The sequence below is a fragment of the Teleopsis dalmanni genome, chromosome 2 (genome assembly GCF_002237135.1).
Source record: "Teleopsis dalmanni isolate 2A chromosome 2, ASM223713v2, whole genome shotgun sequence".
In the NCBI taxonomy this organism is placed as follows: domain Eukaryota; kingdom Metazoa; phylum Arthropoda; class Insecta; order Diptera; family Diopsidae; genus Teleopsis; species Teleopsis dalmanni.
Window position 1 is genome coordinate 121,302,007 of NC_051847.1, and position 24,174 is coordinate 121,326,180.

Genomic DNA, 24,174 nt, shown 5'->3' on the forward strand with positions numbered 1-24,174 from the left:
ATGCCGATTATTTAATGCTATCCTCCCAGTTTATTACCATATCTCCCACTCTCAATCTCGACAGGTTTTGTCTCCACTTACGCATAATAAACAGAGCCTAGGTTTTTTTTATTATTGATTTTTAATATCAATTTCTGGAAATACTCCAGGATAAGGTTCATATGCTGTTGTAGTGTGTTGGTTATGTTGAGAGCCCATTTATCTGAGTATAGAATTTTATAACTTTAATCTGTAAATATAATGAGTTTGCTGCTTTTTTTTAGCATTTAGCAATAAATTTATAAGATGGGCTTTAAATAACTGGAAATCTACTTATAATATTCTGCTGGAAATGTTCTATATTGTTTGTAAGTATTTCATATTAAGTTTGATTGGAATAATAGAAACTGGAAATTAGAATAATCTAATAATAGAAACTGGGCATTCTTTTAAAACTGAAATTTTTAAAAAATAAATATTGAATTATAACTAATATTGGTTTTTACAAAAATAAACGTACTTAAATTATTCTGTATCCGTTGATAATTGTGAAATAGTAAATGTATCAGCAAATGTAAATAAAAATGAACTGGAGCAATTTGTGTAAAAGTTTTAATTTCCAATTACCTAGTTGGGACCAAGAAAGAGAAAGAGAAAGAAAGAGTTGGGACCATGTTGTGAAACACTAGTACAGCCTGAAGCATAAAAACGTTATCTAGTTAGAAGTTTGATTACATTAAGTATAGTCTAAAACCTATCTCTAGGCGCCAATAACTAGATTTCTGCGATACAGCAGCAAAGACTTAGGATCTCATTTGCAACTATTAAAATATGAACAACTATTAAAATATTCAGTATGGATCAGTACGTAGAGAGTAGAGAGTAAGTAATTAAACTGTGTTCTGTATAATTAAGAATAAGAATAATTTAGAACCAAATTCTGTTGCTTGAAGTCACCTTAATTATAGTATAATTAATGTATTACGATTTAAATAAACTTACTTCTTTTAAATTTGCGATTGGATATTTTATATACAATATTTAAAAAAAAATACTTAAAGAATAAATATACCAAATATGATTTAGAACTCAGGTCCCTACCATTAAACATTTTTTTAGTGTTCGTTCATGTGAATGCATATTGAATAACTTTTATTAAAGTTAGTTTTGGTGTGTTTACACAATATTCAGCGATAACAGAATTTAACAGATTAATTTTATTTAAGTTAATTGATTAATTAATTTGTCACTGTTATTTTTATGTTGCTAAGATTACATTCTATATAAATGAAAAATATGATGTAAGAATTTGTGATTTTTACATTTTATTTGACAATTTTTTATAAGGGAACTGTAATCTTTAAATAGCTGTCTGACGAAATATAAAATTTGAATAGAGAATTCGATGTTGTTATTAATAGATCTGGAGTCAACTCAATAGAATTCATAATTTTTTTACTACTTTTCTGGCGGAAGTAAAAGTTATACAATGATAGAAGCGCGAAGACAGTTTTATATTCAATTATTTTGAAGAATATTTACATAACTCTTAAATTTTACATTATAAATCGAAGTTGTTGCAAAGCTATTTTATGTCAATATTCGTTTAATGTTTTAATTAAAAATAGATTAACGGTTATAAAACAGACGGTAAACCTGTTAACAATATTTTTTTTTGTGAGAATCATAATATTATACGAAGATCCTATATATTGAATTTTGTCATTTCTTAGAAGCTCTGGTAGACTGTACGTAGATTGCCTACGAGTCTGCTGCTTTTCTCTGTGACTCTTGTTTTAGGATGTCATTATCCTGGAGACGTGTACTGCTGCATCAAGAGCTATCTAGATTACTTTATTTTCTTTTATAATTTGTGAGGTCTCCAATATTTGGTTAATTTGGTTTCCTCAAACTTTCTATTTTTTAATGGATCACATTATTTTTTTGAGAGTTTTCTGAAGTCACTGATACAAGTTTCTTATAGTGTTTTGGGGTCCTAGAAAGGGTTTCCTAAGAATTGTAGCTCTGTTTCTTGCAATGAAACCGTGATAACTCATCTTCTTCCTCTTGATAGAGGCGGTAAAGATTGTCAGTTATAATTCTTAGTCTGTGCATATCTCTACGTGTTAAGCAACAACCAATTTTAAGAAACGAAGGACCGAATTCGGGTTTATTCAAAATACTTAAATTTTTTAGTATTAGATGGTTCTATGTATGGCCATAGTTGGTTAGTTTTGGCATAATTCGCAGAAAGAAGACTGCATCACAGATAGACATAACATATAACATAACATAACATATAACCATTGTGTTGCGAAAGTTTTATGTGCCGCCCAATTTTATGAATAAACATGTAAATATGTATAATAAAGAATATATAAACAAGATATATATTGTTCGCTGCGTGGTTAGGTTTATAAATATATATATTTTGTAGTTAATTACTACAATTAATTACTATATAGGTATATATAGGTATATAGGTATACTAAACTCTATGATATATGTTATAGAGAGTGATGGCTTTTGTAGGCACTTGGTAACAATTTTAAGTGACACCACTTTCAGTACTTAAGAAACATTGGCGTAGTCTAGAAACTTGTGTGGTATTTAATTGTTTTCGTTATTGCAAAAATTCTATCTCCATCCTTGCTCTTTAGCTGGAGCAGTCTGTAATAACTAACTTTAATATTGTCGGTAAAAATTAGTTGATTAATGTTACTGCTTAACTCGTTTGAGTATTTAAATAGTATTTGCTATAATATGCTCTAATAGTTTTATCAATTTGGTTGACCTAGTTAATCTCTTGTAGTATATCTTGAATTTCCTTCAGAAAGCCGGAGTTCTTAATGTGATTTCTATTTTTTAATATAATCAATTTTAATTGCTGCTTTGGCATTATAATTAAACGCTGTTATTAGTTGTTATTTTTTATATGCCGTTTATCGTTAAAAGCGGACACCCACGATTCTTTCAATTTTAGGAAATATTATGACAGTTGTTTCAAAACTATTTTCAAATATTTTATAATTCAGTGATATTAACGGAACATAAATTTTAATAAGCAAAATTATAATTTTCACATATTGCAATTTTATTTACATTTTACTAAAATTAATATTTATAAAAACACACAAAAATCATTTTATCAATTTATATTACATGCATTTATTATACATAAACACATTTATCATATATATATACAATATTCATTAAATATAAATAATTAAAAATTAGCCATTAAAATTAGTCAACAGCAAGAAACAAATACAGACTAAATTTAATTTAAATAATACTAAAAAAAATTGACTTCACGTATTAACCTAATTGTAAATATTTGTCATTGTCACTTTTTAACCCAAACTGTGATTGTAAGGTGAAACAAAATCTCTCTGAAATGCCGCCGGATGCAGATGATGTGCCATAGCCGAAGGATGATGGTGACCGTTCATGCTTCCATAAATATCAGCAGAACGACTTTTGTGTGTATTGATAGGAGCGCCAGTAAGTAACTCAGTCATAAAGCCTATGTACGTTATAGCTAATCGAAGAGTTTCAATGCGCGAAAGCCTCTTCTCATATGCGAAAGTTGGCACCTTCCGACGCAATTTGTCGAAAGCTTCATTAAGATTGAACATGCGACGGCGTTCGCGTATGTTTGCAGCACGTCTTTGTGCCAAGGATGCAACTCGTCGGCGTGTCTTTTTAGTAGAACTGCCATTGGATAACGATTGATTGCTACTTCGCATACTTCCTGGTCGTTGATTAACCAAGCTGCCGACTTGGGAGCGCTGCCAAAGTGCTGAAATGTCATAAAAAGTAAATATTTTAGTTTTATTATATTAAAATAATATTTAAAATATATTCTAGTGGTTAGTATTGCTAATGAATATATATGAACTATTATAATTTTTTTAACTAATAAAAAAATAATTAAAATGTAAATTTCAGTTAATATGTGTTTTGATTTGCATATATATAATGTGGCATCAGATATGATAGAAAAGTAATGTGAATTATTTTCTGTGGAACGAATAGACCACAGTTTAGTACTGACAAGTCCCAAAAACACGCATTGAAATCACACTTGCAGGAAATATAAAGGGCATTAGAATCAAGGATATAAGAGATATTTTCAGATATTTTATATTTTTATACCACTTCTTGGTGTATATATATGCACCACAATAGAGCTTTCCTACGGAGAAAACCACAATTATAAAAAATCTTATGGGCTTTACATATTTTGTAATATTTATTATCCTAAAATTTAAAGTAAAACGTACGCTTTTGAAAATTACAAATCACTTAACAATTGAAAATAACGATAGTTTCATAAATCTCTCAATCTCCATCCTCAATTACTCTCTGGACTACTGTTTTCATTAAAATGTTGAAAGAGGTTTTTTCGAACAGTAGTGAATTACAACAACAAAAATTTTATTTTTTATATTATTTTAATTAATTGAATTTTTGGCTGACCTTACAGCTGTTTCGAGTATTGCCAAATACCCATCATCAGTGGTCTTGGAAATAATTCTTGTATTTAATTATTTATTTAATTATTCTTGTGAAGCTTAGAATCAGCGCACCTTGCAGTCTCAAAAATAAGTCTCAAAAAAAAATAATATTTACGAATAATTAAATACAAGAATTATTTCCAAGACCACTGATGATGGGTATTTGGCAATACTCGAAACAGCTGTATAGTCAGCCAAAAATTCAATTAATTAAAATAATATAAAAAATGTTTTTTGTAATTAATTAAAAAATATGAAGAATTTACAGCATTTCATTTACATTGACAAATAAAAGTAATTGATCTATTTTCGATATGGAAAGCATAGGAAATGAGATAAAGAATCAGAAATATTAAAATTTTACTCAATTTATATTCAACCAATTTTATAGTAGATCATCAGATATTTCTGCTTCAAATACCAAATCTATGGGTATTACAAAAACTCAAAACTGGTTTAAATGCAACTAATACTCCATTATCGCATAACAATGGTAATCTAATTTAAATGATTTTCTTTACTTCTGTTTAAATAGAATAACCTTTGCTAGGTATTAGTAAAATAAGTTTTCGTCTTTAAGAATACCCAATAATGCATACAATACGTACATACTCAATGGCATTTATTTCAATTTTTTATGCCTATTGGGACGATTCAAAGTAAAAACACATAACATGAAAAAAATGGAATGGATATTAATAGAACGTATGTAATATTAATAAAAATTTATCTATAAACTTATAAATTTAAAATAATGAAACTATGCAGAAAAGCTCTACACTAATATTATCAATATTAAATATTATTTCCGTTTCCATTTTTGGAGATATTCTCACCTATATCTGAGCAAGGAAAACCTGCAATTAAGTCCTGATATGGTACAATAGGTGGAGCTGGCGGTGCTTCTTGCCCCCACAATGGTTGAAAGGGTACCTCTGGCATATATGTCGGTTCAGGATGATGTTGCATTTCAAAAATACAAAATCCTTTTTAAACACACATTTATTTTCAATCACTATATATCGATATTTCTATTTGTTTCATACTCTTGTTTTATAATTATATATATATATTATTTTAATTTATTCTAATTAAACATTTGAAATTTAACTTTATTAAAAATTTTATTAAGTTTTTTTAATATAATTTCACTTTCTCACTTCTTTTTAAATTAAACACTAATTTTCTTATTAGAAAGTTGTTGCTGTCTGGTTGAGGATTCTTATTTGAATGTGCATAATTGCTGCAAACAACATATAATAAAGTCTGACTCGACCAAATCTTCTTATTGGAATTTCTTACCCTTAATTTCTCAAACGAGCAATATATCGTGCCAGCCATTTTTAACTAAACAACAGTTTTCGATCCCTTGATTGGTTATTGTATTTTTTGAAGTCATGACAGGGGTGGACTACAACCCTTCAGATTCGGATAAGTCTGATATTCAGATGGCGCTGAAAGCTGTTATAAATTTTTATTTATTCAGTTATTGTCTTTGCTATACTGCGGAGGTTATACCGTAAGATTAGATATATTTCACGATTAATGTCGTTTTAGGATGTTTAACTTTGTTTGATTTTTTATACGGTATATCAAAGCTGAAAAATAATTTCTTAGCTAAAAATGTTTGGTTTTTTAAATAATATCTATAGAAATACTTTATAAAATTTTTCTTCATGTTATACCGAGGTTATACCGTAAGATTAAATATATTACACGAGTAATATCGTTTAATGATGTTTTATTTTGTTTCATTTTATATACAGTATATATATATGTATATACAGGTTTTATATATAGGTTTTTTTAAATAATATCTATAGAAATATTTTATAAAATTTTCTTTCATGTTTTTAGTGCTGTTAGCTTGCCTTACTCCTGTTTATTTTTTCATATTTATTCTGTTTTTTTAGTGCTATTAGCCGATACTTTGGTCGTTGCTTTTTTTTTTGATTTAAAGCTGTTTTTTTGGGAGTTTAATTGCAAATAATTGTAATGTTTTTTTCTCACATTTCTTTTAAGCAATTGGGTAATATTAAACCATAAAAATATCCATAAGGTATAAAAAGGTCTGAGTCAGTTATTTTAGTAAATGATATTAAAGTTTACTTTATAAATAATAATAAGACTTTAAAAAATAGTATCATAATATTACTTTTTATTTTGAAATAGTTATGTTAGATGCAAAGAAAATTTTTTCACACAAAATGTTCCTAATATAAACGTGATCACATATAAATAGAAGAAAAAATTAACAATAATTTAGAGATACATAAGGTTTTAGCAAGAATAAGAGATATTTTTCAAATAAAATTATAGAGACATATCAAATTAAAGGATGTGTAATGGAATAAAATTTTGGCATACGATTAAATATTTTTTAAACTATTGGAGTTTTTTGGTTTTTTTGACAGATTAAGCAAAAGACTTGTTTTTCTACAGAATGTTTTTCTTCTTTGGTTCAAAAATCAACTCCTAAGCATATGAGACGGTCCCAGAAAACTCCATTTATTACCGCCCTCACAGTCGGTAATAGTAGATAGTTGTCATTGTTAAAACTTATATTAAAACAAAAAAATTTTATTTCTCTGCGTTTTTTAAACCAAACTATTTATAGTTTATAGCCGGATATAAACAATGGATATATTTATGTGACTTTCAGGCTCAGAGACTAGTAATAAGTACACTCCGTTTCACTTGAATAGCACACTTTGTTTTTGCATTATTATTTGCTTATCTATCAAGGATCTCATGACTTTGTTGTAATATATGTTGTGGTTTTGTTGTTGTGTTTTAAATTTGCATCAAGAGCTATACGTTTTTCGTTTCACTTGTATAGCACGTGTGGGTTCGAATTTCATTTATGAGTAGCAGATCAACACAATATTAATTTTTTTTAATTTATTTGTGTATATTAAATACAGTATGACGATTTGAAGTAATAATGGGTTTTAATAAAGCGTCAACCAATGAAGAACAGGTCAAAATAAAAAGTTTTATTGATTTTTAAAATATCAAAAAAAAATCGGAAGAAGCAGAAATGTAATATACAATTTTATTCAAAATGTTCTTCATTATGAAAAAAATATAGAAGGCAGTGTAAAAATCTTCCTCACGTATGAAAAGAAGCGGGGTGTTTTGCGACAAACTTCGAATTCTAATCAAATAGATAATTTTGTTTATATATGTAATGAAAAAATCAAGTGTGTTTATTATATCAATCTGATATAATTATTGCTTTAACAAGATTTTCATAGAGATATATGAAGAATTTAATTTTATTTCAAATGAATATCATTGCTTATAAATACAAAGCAGTATTCCTATAAATTCATGGTCAGTTAAAACTAAAAAGCTAATTCTTATTAACTTGTTGCGTTTAACTTTCAGTACATTAAGTCACTAAAGCCTGTGCATGAAGTTTAACTGAGTGTGGTTAATACCTAATAAACGTTCCTCATTTATATTTTCAATGTTTCAGACATCTGCTTATAAGTACATAATGATTTTTCTACAGCTTTATAAATACTTACCAGAGTATTCAGTCAAATGAACTTGCCTTATTAAAACCACACCATTTGCTACAATTTACATGAATTTAAATTCTCTTCAACGTATCCAATATAGAAAACTTGCAAAATTGTTAAATAAAGGAAAAGGCCTGCTTCTGCACATCCACTCAATCGTATATGTATCGGATACTTGCTTATTTGTCTGTTGGTCTCAGCTTATGTCTGGCATGATATTGGCAGTAATAGTCTACTTAGCATATTTACATTTTGCAGCTGAAGTATCGCGCAACGAGAGCAAACTCAATACATATTTCACGCTTAGCATTTCATAAATAAATTTGTTATATTTTATAAATAAATTTCCCATATTTTTTATTTATATATTTTCTACATATAAAGCGTAAACTGTTGCCGCATTGAATTGATATATGCAAATTCCATTAAGTTTTTTCTTACTGATTCACTCGATGAAGTACTTTTATGCTCTGTATCTGCCGCTGTGAAAATTTACATACAAATAAATTGGCTTCTGAGCAAAGCACTGGTTGAAGCAAAGTTGATGCACGAGGGTTGCTTGATAGGTTCAAGACATTGTTTTTTTTTGTAAACTATTAACTATTATGAGAAAGATTTAAATATATATTTGATAGTATTGCTATTATTTACAAATATAGTTAAAGTATTAATTACATTGTATGTATGATATTCAAAAGGGAACGTTTACTCCTAAATTTGATGGCTTGAGATTATATACAAATTAAATTATAGTAAAAAATAGTAATAATTTTTTGAGTATGATTACTCAAATTCTTCTTTGCTGCATTGACTACTAAAACGTTTGGTTGAAAGCGATTCATTTACATCATCAGTCATCAAGTATCACTCCACATCGAATATGTATATGGTTTTTATATTTATGTGACCCTAAAATACAAAATATATACATTTTTTGCTTGCAAAGAGTGACTTGACACAGTGAAAATAAATGACTAATTCTATTAAACCCATTAACCACAGAACACAGTAAAATATATTCAAACCAAATTACTGAAAAATACTTGTAGTAGTAGTAGATGTAGTTCTTTTTTATTAAATTTAATTTTTTTTTTCACTTTATTAAATGGGTGATCTTTTCTTCCTCTCATGTTACAGAACGTATAGCTGCAACTGTTGTTTGTGATATACGGACTTATTTAATCTGAATATTTCGGTTGCTGCATCAAATACCAACGATATGTTATATCGACTGCGTTCAGAGTGTTTTCAAAATAATCCGCGCGTTTAAAATATAGATCAATACTTGATAGGTAGATCAAATATTGTTTCGTCGCATTTAAACTTGAATTGTTTTTTCACTCCATTATTAATACTATCTAAAATATTTTCTTGTTATATATCCCCAGCATATGTTGTAGAAAATATTTACGTAGACGTAAGTATCATATGCCATAACTATATGCAATTAAAAATAATATTAATAATAATAATTAATTTGAAGAATCATAAAGATTCAGCAATTCAAGTGTTTAAATCAATTTAAGGCATAATCTATTAAATTTATTTTTGTGCGTAAATTGCATAAAAATAATTAAATATTAAACTTATTATACAAACCTCGTACAATAAATCCAACTAAAACTATACAGTATTCTTTGAACTTCTCAAGTTAATAAAATCCTTTTCAGTATTAAATTTCATAACTTCATTTATATAATTTTAAACCGGATTTAAATATTGAGTGACTTATAATCTTACTGATTGCTTTATAAGGCACTCATACGCCACGAGCAGTAAAAAAGCATAAGTTAAATTTAAGCATAATCAGATAAAATTTTGCAGGCATATGCATAACACAACTTCTTTTTCAGAACCTCAATCAATAATGACCTTAATATTGTCATTTACAAATAATGTCATGGCAATAATCCATATTCAAGGTTATTCAACAGAAGTACTTAGATTTATTTTTAGATAAAATCGTAACTGAATATAATTATTTGTAGCTAATAATATAAACATCACATGCAAAAGTTATAGTATAAATGCTTTTCTTGGAAAATTTCACAGTACTTATAGATTCATTTACTAATAACCAAAACAATAAGTTCGTTAAACAGAGACATCAAAGAATTTCTATGGCAGTTTCTTTAAAGTTTTTTCTTTTAAATTAAATTTAGTTGATGAGATTTTTTTTACTTAATTTATTAATTATCTTCAGCATTGCACCAAAATAACAAATGAAACCTCAAAAGAATTTTCTGTAACTATTTTATGTCCTTCTCAATTAAATGGAACTTCATCAGTGCTTTGCGTTTGACCTCAATTAAGACATCGGCGAATTTTACTTAAAGCACATAGGAAAAGTTAAAAATGAGCTACGTGTTCGGTTACTACGTTTGCCTCCTTTGGGGTATTCACATTTTGTAGGAACGCTAATTTAAGTAGCTGAAAATGCTGTCATGGTAAATGGGGAGAAGAAGCACGTATACCGAGAAGTAAAATAGCAAAATTAAACATTGTAAATTAGTGTGAATACGTAAAATTGTAAGATTTATAAGAAAGTGCGGGGAGGTTAGTCTATCAAACATAAAATATAACAATACCTTCATTTCACAAATTTTTTACGCCTCTTTCTTGCATAGATTTAATCAGAAATTATTAACTCCTTCGATTATCAAGACTGAAGGAGGAAGAATTACAGCAGCATGTAAGAATACCTATCACCGTATATTCATACTGAGCGAGTAAGAAATATATAACAACATTTTTTAAGTATTCTCCATGGTATGGTATAATTATAGTTCAATAAAAATAGCTTAAATTATGGTTTCTAAATTCTAAAAAACTAATTTTTTACAATGAAACCAATCTTGAAACTCGTAAATGAAATATGTAGTAACAATTTTTTATTATTATGTTGAGGCTAGTTGAGTCAGTGCACCTGAGCACTTTTACTCTCTATTAACTGCGAGGTATCTTCAAAACCCCTCTTTACGCCTTGACTGGATTATTGTTTATCACTTCATCAGACTAAGCAATAATTGACCTCAGATCTGTATACCTCCCCGAGGAGCCTGTAACCATTCTGAGATTTGATAACGCGATGTTGGTAAGTCTGTCAGTTTTCGTAAATCATTTCAGGGTTCCATCCTTTATGTTCTTTTTGATCGGATGAATCTTGAGGTTCCTGAGGCTGTCATTCGTCCTAATGTATCATGGTACCTTGAAAAGTCTTCTCAAAGTCTGGCTTTGTGCAATTTCTAGCTGGCGAATAGTAGTGTTTGAGGCTTTTCTAAACGCTACACATCCATATAGGAGTGACGGACGAATTATTTGGTTATATATTAGCTTCCTGTTCTTAGCATTGAGATTTTCATTTTTGAATAGCGGTTGGAGGTGATGAAGTATTTTGGCATAGCTAATTTTTTTTCAGTTGAGCATGTGTAAGCCATGTTAATTACCATATCTCCCACTCTCAATCTCGACGGGTTTTGTCTCCACTTACGCATAATAAACAGAGCTTGAGTTTTTTCATTATTGATTTTTAATATCAATTTCTGGAAATGCTTCAGGATAAGGTTCATATGCTCTTGAAGTGTGTTGGTTATGTTGAGAGCACATTTATCTGAGTATATCATACACGTATCGTCAGCATATAACGCCAGAGTCGAGGGACTTAACATTGGAATATCAGATGTATAAATGTTGTAAAGAGTGGGGGAAAGTGGCGATCCCTGAGGAACCCCTGCTTCTATAGACTGACGAGAGAGCGCTGTTGATTTTCGTGCAAAAGGACCTCCCACGTAGGAAGCTGCCGATGATCTTAGTTAGTCTGCCTGGAACACCTAGATTAGACATTTCAACTATCAGACCATCATGCCACACCTTGTCAAAAGCTTTAGAAATATCAAAAATAATTTTTTAGTTATCATACATTTCAAGGTAATCAATTTATTTATGAATATGTAAGAAAACCTTGTACATTTCTACATTTACCTTTCTATAATTTTTGAATTGAACCACACCCCATTGGAGTTCCAAGAAATTTCGCCAATTTCAATTGAAACTTTATGTGTAGATATGCTGTCCTCCTGAGTAGGAAGCGAGACCTATCTAATATTTGTGCTGTTCTTTAGAGCACAAATTAAAGTAATAAATACAGTCATTTCACTCGCGTAATTTTTAATTTTTTCATCAACCACCACAATACTCCCATTAATGCTGCCAACCTCTATTGGTTAGGACAGTCGAAGCTGTGGGTCCTGATTTCCATCGTGACAGGTTTATACCTCTAATTGTGGGCCGCAAGTCAAGCTCACTCCTTATCACTTACAGTCCAAAAAGTATTATCCTTTAATATTTTATATGCAAAATGAGAGCTATACACAAAATAAATATAACAATAAAGACTAGTACTATACAAATTGAATTGTAAATTGTGAACAAACTGAATAAGTATTTATTATAAGAACCATCTAGTAAGCCTTAATTTGCACCCATAAGTAAATTATTATTTATTTTGTGTCTTGCGTAACAAAATAAAAAAGAAGTGAATTTGTGAATACTGTAAATATTTGTCATTAGATAGCCTCCAAGTTATGATGTCTAAATTAAAGACATCTCAAACTAGGCTAGTGTCTTTGATAGTAGTCCTTTAACAAAAGCACTGAGTACGTAAATTTAACTAAAACACATTTGACAAAATAATTTCTGATGAAACTATCTATTCTGTAATACATATTCTGTAATATTTATAAATTCTGAGTTCACTGGTTATTCATACGTTTGAGAAATAAATGTTAGGTGAAGGGGATTATGAACACAGAAGCGGAGCAAGACTAACTCTGGTCGTCAGTGACATCAGAACTGCGAGGCCGCTTTCATTTATTTAGTTATAAAAGTAAATAAATTACATTCACTAATATGACGAAGAATGTATGAAAGTTTTATTGCTAATCAAATTAAAATAAATGAATTTTCCTGCTTTTAGCCTTACTAAATTTTTCTCAAATTATATCATAATTTGCACCAGCTGTTATATTCGCTTCAATCAATGCAGATAATCTTTCTTGACTCATCGTACTTCTGAAGCAGGTCTTAATCAATTTCAACTTTAAGAAGCTTCCTTTAGGATGAGTTGTTTTATATGGTTGATATAGTCTGTTGAGTTCAATTCAGAACAAAATTATTCGTTTCAATAACAAAAGAAAATCTTGGTAACTACTTTTTCTACAAACAATTGGGATTGTTCGACTTAAAATCCAGTTTTACGATAGCCCTTTTATAAATTTACTTCGGTCGATTGCCATAGTTTATTTATATTGTTCACTCGTAGTAAAATTTAGTACCACACGTGAATTGAAACATCACATTAAGAACTGCTAACTCATTTTTTTTTCTCAGGTCCTACACGCATTCAATAACATCATCAAATTGCAATATTATCGCTTTTAGTGCTTCGATTTCACTCTCTCATCTTGTTTCAGAGAGAGATTTTAAGGTCTACTCGACTTTGAAAAACAAATAGATTTTCTTGATAAACCCGAGAAACGTTGTTGTTGCTGCTGTAGGTTTGTTTAATGAGTAAGAAATGTAGGCCTCTCAATTGGAGCTACAGTAAATCTTACTTTCTGAGTGAGTATATGCCCTTATACTTTTGTATTCGTTTGTCAAAATCAATTCTTGATTGTCACATTTAACACATTGTGAAAAGGTTCTGTTAATCATGTAATGAAAGGGAAATAAAATACTTTTTCTGTGATAAGTGGAGTTAAAGTTTTAAGAAATATGTATGTTACAACTTTATGCGAGGCCCCTGTGGGCATGAGGTCGACATCCCCGACGCCTTTTGCCGCCATTGACTGAACCTATACTATCAGACTACTGTTTAGTACATTCTAATTAAAAATATAAACATTCATGAAAAAATAATAAATTCTTTTAATTTCTATAATTTAACTATAATATACATATTTATTCTTTAAATAGATAAAGATACTATATAATGATTTTTTTTTTAACTAAAATGGAAAGTATTAAATCTCAGTTTTATGTTTTTGAACTAAAGCTGCAGTACGTAACAATGTATGCAAATGACTAATGCGCAAACTCGGATAAAATTTACCGGTTTTATGAAGTTATTAATCCTGACATATCAAAATACGTGTACTTTTAATTCATATATATTTATAGGAATGTAAAGCATTTTTATGGTTGCATATAAATATCTTGTTTTAAAATGATGTGTAATTAATTTTATTTTTTAAATAGTATTGTATCTAAACGTATTACGAGGGCGGTTTGATAAGTCAATGACTTTTTGAATAAAACAAATTTTTTTCGGCAAATAAACATTTTTCTACATAATCACCTTTTAGCTCGATACATTTAGTCCAGCGTTTTTCTAATTTTCTTATTCCCTCCAAATAATAGGTTTTCTCAAAGCTCTCAAAATACGCGTTTGTTTCGTTAATGACTTCTTCATTCGACTCAAATCTCTTACCGCCCAGCCATTTCTTTAGAAACAGAAATTTCTTTGGAAACAGAAAATAGTCGTATTATTTGAAAAAAAATGTATGATAAATTCGAATATTTATCTCGATATAACATAATAATTTCAATAATAATTAATCAATCAATAATTAATTTTAATTTTTCTCAAATTTTTTAATATGTATATTATTTTGTATACATTAATTTTTCAATTAATATAATTTTTATATATCACCTTTTATCATAATCATAATTATAATTTATATGGTCTTATCGGATTCTCTAATTAGTATATCCATGCTTATTTATCTTCTGGCACTCGATTTTTTCGTAATTAATTTATCCTTTTACTTATAATTGGTCACTTTAATTGTATAATTCTATTTTATATAAGTTACTATATATTAATATATTTTATTTCATTCGGAAAAACCATATGCTATGAAGTGTTAGTTACACGCGTAGTACTTACTTACTTATTTATTAATTGGTACGAATATTCACAATCCCAATGTTTCATCCATTCATTACAAATAAATGAGTGTTTGAGAGGAGACAATTATTTACATTTCATGAGAAGGAATGCATAAAATGCAGAAAAGAACATTTTATTAATATTTATAGAAGAATCTGTTGGACTCGTATTTACACTTAAACGCCTTCCTTTGCCATATCGGCGTCCTTGCGCTTCTGCAGCTGTTTGCATACAATAAATTGCTCCATCGTCTGTATTTTATTATACGTTGGAACTATATTATTCACATTTTTATCAGGCTTACCTTCATACAGAGAACATTGTCTGAATCTCTTTATATATTAAAAAAAAATTGAAAATAAGATTAGTCATTCAAATAATTTATCGTTAGAGATGGAACATGTGAAAAATATTTAAAGTAGGTAGTAAGATATATATTACTAAAAAAAAGTAATTTGTTATACGTCATTTATTTATATTATCAAAAAAAAAAAAATTTAAATGCTGGTGTACCGTTTAAAATCTACTATTGGTTAATTTATTTATTTAATATTTTCTAATTCCAATTTTACTAAAAAGAAATAGACATTGCAATGTAGTTTAAATTTTGCGTATATGTATATATAGATGTAGATGTATTTTGTATATTCAATAGATTTTGTATCTAGAATATTAATGTTAAGAACTTGAGGAGAACGGTCGTTCTCAGCTTTATGTCGCCAATATAGAAACTAAATGCAGGGAATGATTGAAATTAAAATTTGAGGCTCTATTATTCAATACAAAAGACATAATTCGTTTTTTCACTGATATTGATGTAGTTATAGCTATCTATATACATTTATATATAAATACATAGATATTTACTAAGTGAATTGATAATTGCCTGACTTAAAACAGATGACAAAGCCACAACTAAATGAATCATATTTTGTGTGTCTGGCAAGTTTTAAACGACAACTGTAAAAATTTTGACTGCATCAGATGTTGGGTTAGCTTTTTACAAATAATTAAAATAGTGCGTAATTTTCGTAATTTTTTATAAAATTAAAAAAATCGAATATTCAGTTCAGTAATAAAATTCCTCTATTTGAAAGGAATGAAAAATGATGCAATCAAATTGGAAATGGATTTTGTTCTGGAAACGACAACCTTGAATTGTTTCGTCACTCACCGTATTGTTCAGATGTGGCTCCCAGTGATTATTATCTGTTAACAAACTTGAAAAGATAACTCCAGGGAAAAAGATTTGCATCAATTAATGAAGTTGAATGAGAAAGTGTGGTATATTTTGGAGGACTTGATGAATCGTATTATTTGAAAGGTATCCAAATGTAGAAAGATCGTTAGACTCGGTATGTCGAGCTAAAAGGGGACTATATTGAAGCATAAAATATTATTTCCTAAAAGTAATGCTTAAATAGATTATTGAAATTAATTATATATATAAAATGATATATATTAAATCGAAATTATTCACTACGTTCGACTTATTCTCTACTGCTTTCAGTTTTTTCTCAAAAATTGAATTTACAGTTGTTAGAAAAGATGAAGCTATCTATTCTTATACACGTGTCTACTTGTTTCGATTTAGGCGCGATAATACCGATTTCAGGACTCAAGTTCTGGAACTTGACCCAAACAGATATAGTCCATTTGTAGATATATCTATAGTGGAAACACCTTTCCGTACATCATCCCAATTTTCACTTCGTCACATCGTCGTAATTACAGTCAATTTCTGCTATTCGAATGTATATGAATGTATAACTATGTTGTCATTAATTCTGTAACAGCAACATCTAACGCAAAATTCAAAAGATTTTTCTTTGCACATTTTCTTGGCATTACTTCTTATCTTAGTTGGCCATTACAGACGTGTGTCGTCCTTGGCCGCGTCGAGTAGCCTCCGCCAGTCAGCCCGATTAGTTGCTTTCTGACGTCAGTTGGTAGTACCGAGCGCCCCCAAATCGTTGGTCACCTGGTCCTTCCACCGAAGATGCGGACGTCCTCTACCGCGTTTTCCACCTGCGGGTACCGAGTCAAATACCTTTCTAGCTGGAGCACTTTCTTCCATTCGCACGACATGACCAAGCCAGCGTAGCCGCTGAATTTTTATGCGCTTAACTATGTTAATGTCGCGGTATAGCTCATACAGCTCATCGTTCCATCTAATTCGATACTCGTCGCCAACGCGTAAGGGATCATAGATCTTTCGAAGAATTTTTCTCTCGAATGCTCCTAACGCCTTCTCATTACTGTTGGTAATTGTCCAAGCTTCTGCACCATACAGCAGGACAGGCATGATAACGGATTTGTGAGCGTGATTTTTGTTTGTCGAGAGAGGGCTTTATTTCTCAATTGCTTACTTAGCCCGAAGTAACATTTGTTGGCAAGAGTAATTATTCGTTGAATCTCTAGGTTGACGTCATTTTTGGTGTTTAAGCTGGTTCCTAAATAAACAAAGTCTTTCACAACTTCGAACTTATAATTGTCAACAGTAACGTAGGTCCCAAGACGCTCAGGAGATTTGTTTGTTGACAGAAAGTACTTTGTTTTGTCCTCATTTACCACAAGACCCATTTGCTTTGCTTGTTTTTCTAAGTTGGAAAATGCCGCACTGACGACGCGAGTGTTCAGACTAATGATATCAATATCGTCGGCATACGCAAGCAGCATTACACTTTTGTAGAATATTGTGCCAGTACGGTTTAAATCTGCTGCTTGAATTATCGTTTCCAACATTAGGTTAAAGTAGTCACACGACAAGGAGTCACCCTGTCTGAAACCTCGTTTGGTATCAAACGGCTCGGAGAGGTATCAACGTCATTTTACATAGCCGTAAAAGTTTTGCTGGGATACCAAATTCAGACATAGCGGCATAGAGTGTACTTCTAGTAGTAGTGTCAAAAGCAGCTTTGAAGTCGACAAATAGGTGGTGTGTGTCGATTTGTTTTTCTTGAGTCTTCTCCAGGATTTGACGCACTGTCTGGTCTAGAGTGGATTTGCCAGGTCTGAAGCCACACTGATAAGGTCCAATCAGTTGGTTGACGATTGGCTTTAATCTTTCACATAGTACGTTTGACAGAACCTTATATGCGATATTTAAAAGACTGATCCCGCGGTAGTTGGCGCAGTTTGCAGGATCACCTTTTTTGTGGATTGGGCAAAGCACACTTAAATTCCAATTGTTGGGCATGCATTCATCCGACTAAATGTTGCGAATTAGCTGTAGCATGCATTTTGATAGCTCTTCGCCACCAGCTTTAAACAGCTCAGCCGGTAAACCATCGGCGCCTGCAGCTTTGTTGTTTTTGAGCCGCGTTATAGCTGTTTTAACTTCATTATGATCGGGAGGCGGGACGATTATTTCATCGTCAACGATTGAAAATTCGGGATCATCTTCGCTTTCAGTCACATTGCTACTACCGCCATTTAGTAGTTTCGAGAAGTGATCCCTCCAAATATTAAGCATGCTTTGGACATCTATCATCAGATTACCGTTTTCATCTTTGTAGGAATTAGCTCCGGGTTTATAACCATAATTTTTTGATAGAATTTTCGAGCCATATTCCTGTCGCCCAGCTTCTCAAGCTCTTCGTACTCACGTCTTTCTGTTTCCTTCTTTTTTCGCCTGAAAAGACGTTTCTCTTCCCTTCTCTTTTGCCGATATCGCTCTTTAACAGCGCGCGTCGCAACTGACCGCAGGGTGGCTTGATATGCTGCGTCTTTCTCTGCGGTAGCATTGCGACACTCTTGGTCGTACCAGCTGTTTCTTTGTATACGGTGATAGCCGATCACCTCTTCTGCAGCGGTACGCATAGAGTTGGAGATGTGGTTCCATTGCGCGCATATATCGGCTTCTTCAGATGAATTTTCCAGATATTGGGAGAGTCGAGTAGCGAAGTCATTAGCTGTCTGTTGTGATTGCAGCTTTTCGACGTCTAGCTTTCGCTGTGCTTGTTCACGTACCTTTTTCATCGCACATAAACGTGTGCGGATCTTGGCTGCAACAAGGTAATGATCCGAGTCGATGTTGGCTCCACGGATAGTACGTACATCCAAGACACTGGAAGCATGCCTTCTGTCTATCACAACGTGATCAATTTGAGATCTTGTGTTTTGATCAGGTGACAGCCATGTTGCCTTATGTATGTTGAGATGCTGGAATCTGGTACTACTAACCACCATGTTTCTAGCCGCGGCGAAATCAATCAGCCTTCTTCCATTATCAGAAGTTTTCGTGTGAAGGCTGAACTTTCCGACAGTAGCACCAAAGATACCTTCTGCGTTGAAGTCTCCAACAACGATTTTGATGTCATGATGGGGACAGCGTTCATATGCTTGTTCAAGCTGTTCATAGAAAATTTCCTTGGTGTCGTCATCTTTATCTTCCGTCGGGGCATGCGCACATATTAGAGTGATAAAGAAAAATTTTGCCTTAATCCGGATTTTTGCGAGCCTTTCGTTTATTGGTGTAAACGTTGAGACCAAATTTCTCAGCTTTTGGCCTACCGCAAATCCGACTCCAAACTCGTGCTTTGTTGCATGGCAGCTGTAGTAGATGTCACAATGATCTCGTTTAGAGCATCCTTGTCCCGTCCATCGCATTTCCTGGAGAGCGGTAATGTCAGCCTTATATTCCTTGAGGACATTAACCAGCTGTATAGATGCACCTTCTTTGTAAAGAGTTCGGACATTTCAGGTGCATATTTTTAAATCGTGTTCCTTAATATGTTTGCGTTTGTCGTCATCAGTAGATCGTTTCCTTATCCGAGGCTGCCTCTTCGTTTGCATTGAAAGAATTTTTTAAATGGTGGGTTCCAAGCCCGACGCATAACCTCATATATCCCTGAGGTGGATTTCGCTGCACACATTAGTTCACTACGCACGGATGATTGTAGCTATCCAGAGGAACCACGTGGAGGCTGTGTGTCAACTTGGAGAGAACACTGACAAGGATCGCGCTGGCATTTACCATGTTAAATCCAATCAGACACTTTACCTTGTATGTTCAATCCCATCCCATCCTTTTCTTGGCATTATATTGTTTAAAAAACGATTATCGAATCTGAATTATATACTGCAAGTAAATAAATGTGGAACTCAGCAACTGGTTCAATAGTAATAGGTTTAATGACATTATATTGTTTAAAAAACGATTATCGAATCTGAATTATATACTGCAAGTAAATAAATGTGGAACTCAGCAACTGGTTTAATAGGTACGTCCGTAACGGCGCCATAACTTTGTTACTCGGCGATTTCAATATTAAAGTAGGCTCCGATAATTCCAACGTGGAGCGCTATAACCTTCACGCCTGTTGAAACCTGTAAACAAAAATGGCGTTGGATTAGGTATATGCTTCACAGACCGAACGAAACCATCGTCAGTCAAGGACTTCGATGAAATCCTCAAGACAGAGGTCCACGTGTCGGCGCACCAGGAAGACCATTTAGAAGATAAATTCAATCAAAAATGGAAGCTGCAAATTACTTCTGGAATGAGCCTTGAATCACGTATCAGCCTTGAATCACGTAATAGAGTTCACTATAAGATGATGTTCGACGCTCTATGCTCCACTGGGAGATGAGGATAACAGAAGAAGAAGAAATAAACATAGCAACAAATATTTGGAAGACTTATATGTAAAAGTGCTTTAACAATTATTTATATAAATGCAACTATGCACGACTTTCTAAATAACATTATCAATCTTCTTCAAAAGCAATCGTAATTCGAACGTTTGTATAACATCCCACATGAGATATCGATCTATCCATTTTGATTTATGAAGGCGGCTTTAGAGTAATTATTTAGCTTTTCAGTATTTTTAGTTTATATAAAACCTATTTCAGTATAAAAACCATTCTCAACAATATTAAAATGATCCAAGGATTAAGCACGTCTCTAAATCCGGAAAGACTTTTCACTAAATGGTGGTTATACTTTAACGTGTAATCGCTTACGTGTAACACATAGAAATGAATTACTTTCTTATTAAAACTTCGTTAAGTGACTATTGTGAATGCACAAAAATTGACACACATTTTGTTTCCGGCACAACTTCATTTCTTAGCTTAGACTGATTTCAAAAGTTTGCACTTTTTTAACGATGGAAGGAAATAAAGTTGTTAACTTTGGAACCGAAAAAGTTACAAATGAATTTTTGAAGTTAGGTGATACCAACTGGATTAATGCCATGCGCAATGCTATATTAGGTAATCCTGACTTGTTCAAAAATAAGTTGGTACTTAACTTGAACTGTGGTCTTGGCCTTTTCGCTATCTACGCTGTGCAGGCGGGTGCATCCCATGTTTATGCTGTTGACAGTGGAGGCGTTCAGGTTTATACCCGTCGTATTATTAAAGAAAACAAATGTGACGAACGTGTTACTGTCATCGAAGGTGATGTGGAACAAATGGAGTTGCCTGTAGAAATGGTCGACGTAATCTTATGCGATTGGGTGGGAAACGCATTATTGTATGGTGCCAACGCAAAGCAAGTGATTTATGCACGTAACAAGTGGTTACAGAGTAATGGATTAATATTTCCAGATATTGCACGTATTTTTGTACGTCTAGCGTCAGATTTTAAAACTGTTGAAAATGGGGGCAGTGTGATTGGTAGTGATCTTGGATGTTCAATGAATTCAATGTTTCAGGATTCAATTGATACTGTCTGGTACTATGCAATGCCAAAAGAAAAGGTAACATTTGTAATATAATAATGACAGTTCCATTGGATAATTAAAAATTTTAGATCCGTAGTACAGGAGCACTGATTAAAGCAATAGATTTGAATACTGCTGAAGTTCAAGATCTTGCTTTTCACACAAGTTTGATTATGGAAACATACTCAAACTGCAATATTAACTCCATTGTGCTTTCTTACATGGTGATGTGTAGTAAAGCTGCATTTTACTATAATACCGATCCTGTCAATATATATGGACAATTCCTGCAATCTGTTTCATTTTTCAAAAGATCAAATTCTGTAGCAGCTGGATTATCTGTTCATGCTGAAATAGCAATGACAGATGTTGAAAACAGTGATTATAATACTCGATTGCCAAAATTGAGGTGTCAATTACTTGATATTAATTCGCATGGAATACAAGCACTAAACGGAGGTTCCTGGTGTGTGGGACCTTATGCAAGAAAAGAAAAATCGAAATATTTCGACAATAACTTTTACATTGACTTGCTTTGGCCACAATTTGTTCGATTTGATGCTGTGCGTATAGCACAAGAATTAAAATTAAAGAATGATCGGGCACTTGATTCTATGCGAAATGTAACTGGTTCCTCTAATGGTCAGATTTCATCATCTGTAGAAGATTTGGAGGTTATGACAGACTGAAATAAAATGGATCAGATTTGATATCAAATAAAAAATTTGCTGAAACAATTTATTTAAATTAATAAATATAATAAAATACTGCTTTGCAAATATTATTAATAAATAATTAATAACTAGTTTTAATAATTAATTATTTCAAGCAGAATTAGGTTTTAAATTGGTTATTGAATATTTTGAGGACTATGACATACAAAAAAAAATGTTTAAATTTAACAATAAATTTTCCAAGTTTATTGTCCATTTCAAGTACTGTAGGTTAGTATTTTTGTTCTTGGAATCACTCACTTTTTTGTCTGTAATAAGTGTTTTTAGTTGTGGTTCTGTTAACTAGTACTTTTGTAATATTTTATCCAATTATTATGATATTAGTTACCACTTTTTTCCGTTTTCGATACTGTGAGTTGGTACTTTTATTTATTTATTTTTTGACGCTGTTTGAAATATTTATTTTGATTACATATCGTTTGTTTTTGATGCTGTTGGGTGGCACAGTGATTTTAGTTTTTTTAAAAATATATAAATACATTTAATATATATTGAGATAACTTCATCATTTAATGTTAATGCAGGCGAAATGAAGAGGCTTACTTTATAATTGAAATGAATTCACTTTGGTAATTAATATATAGATATATAATGTTATAGTTTAAATTATTAAATTAATTAATTAAGTAAATGAGGATTTTTCATTTTGTATTTCTGCTTCATTTATATATATATAGCGAATATTTAAATTGATTGTATCGCAAAATATCTTAAAAGTGTTCATCATAAGCGTAGTTTGATGAAGAGTAAATACTTTCCCTCGAGTTCATTCGAACTTTCTTCGAGTCTTATTATTTTTGAAGCTTAATTTATTTGTGTACTTAGTTTTTTACGTTGGGTAAGTTAAACTCATTTATATAGTTTTATTGGTTTAGACATGTAGACCTTCAAAAACTTCTACACTGTTTACTTCTTATATGCTTTGCCTTCCACTGTCACCAACGTTTATTTATAAATTCCAATGAATCACCAACGTGATTCATAAATGACAATAACAAATTTAATTTAGAATAAACTTATTAAAATAAAATTGACACAAGTTAAAAATATTATTTACAAATAATTAAGTACAAGAAATATTTCCAAAAAAAGACAATTTTTGATAAGTATTTGACAATACTCGAAAAACTGTATGGTCAACCAAAAATTCAATAAAAAATAAAATTTTGTTGTTGTAATTTACTACTGTTCAAAATACTTCCATACTCAGTTTATTAATACGACTAATTAAAGGTTAAGTTTAGTATAAGTCATATTAAGGAGTGTGATATCAATATATAGTCCATACTGATTACCATTAATACTTATTTTCAACTGACTTAGGATACAAAAAAGATAATTTTGTTAACATTTTATTATTATTGAATGATTTTATATGATTTTACATTATACTTTTTATATATAAAAATGCTCCATGATTTCTTTAAATTTTCGTATGTAAATTTGAATGAAAATGTATGTGTGTAAATTCTGTAAGCGAAATTACACACTTGACAAATTTAATGGACGCATAAATAAGGCTTTGTTCTATGCATTTCCTTGCTTGTCATTTGCATAATTTTAACCCATTACACGCTTTACAATTGCTAAACGCCAAATACTCATCTGCGCATAAATAATCCATTTTACAAGTTAATGTTCCGCTGTTCCTCCTCAACTTCACACGACGAATGCTGTAAATCGTACTGGAATGCATAATGGAAATTGCAATTTCATAGCACATTCAGCATGCAACTAACGTGAATAGTTCGCTACTCATGGCTCTTAAACATGTGAGTGCAATGATGT

General features: G+C 31.1%; 3 protein-coding genes across 3 annotated transcripts in view; 2 read left to right on the top strand and 1 right to left on the bottom strand.

Moving 5' to 3' along the window:
• LOC119675601 overlaps positions 1–24,174 on the top strand; it is a 90,285-nt gene that overhangs the window by 2,205 nt on the left and 63,906 nt on the right. The window lies entirely within an intron of this gene.
• LOC119685268 (protein Fer3-like) lies at positions 3,303–5,473 on the bottom strand. Its single transcript, XM_038099508.1, has 2 exons — positions 5,336–5,473; positions 3,303–3,781 (listed from the first exon to the last, which is right to left on the bottom strand). Exons 1-2 carry the CDS (start codon positions 5,466–5,468, stop codon positions 3,333–3,335), a joined length of 582 nt encoding a protein of 193 aa, XP_037955436.1. The 5' UTR covers positions 5,469–5,473; the 3' UTR covers positions 3,303–3,332.
• On the top strand, positions 21,065–22,382 carry LOC119685267 (protein arginine N-methyltransferase 1-B-like). The gene is made up of 2 exons (XM_038099507.1): positions 21,065–21,688; positions 21,742–22,382. Exons 1-2 carry the CDS (start codon positions 21,095–21,097, stop codon positions 22,339–22,341), a joined length of 1,194 nt encoding a protein of 397 aa, XP_037955435.1. The 5' UTR covers positions 21,065–21,094; the 3' UTR covers positions 22,342–22,382.

Excerpts from the sequence above, each read along its gene's own strand:
- LOC119685268 (XM_038099508.1), bottom strand. The coding sequence starts at position 5,468 with ATGCAACATCATCCTGAACCGACATATATGCCAGAGGTACCCTTTCAA. Across the intron at positions 3,782-5,335 it reads TTTTCCTTGCTCAGATATAG|CACTTTGGCAGCGCTCCCAA; the intron begins GTGAGAATATCT and ends ATGACATTTCAG.
- LOC119685267 (XM_038099507.1), top strand. The coding sequence starts at position 21,095 with ATGGAAGGAAATAAAGTTGTTAACTTTGGAACCGAAAAAGTTACAAAT. Across the intron at positions 21,689-21,741 it reads ATGCAATGCCAAAAGAAAAG|ATCCGTAGTACAGGAGCACT; the intron begins GTAACATTTGTA and ends TAAAAATTTTAG.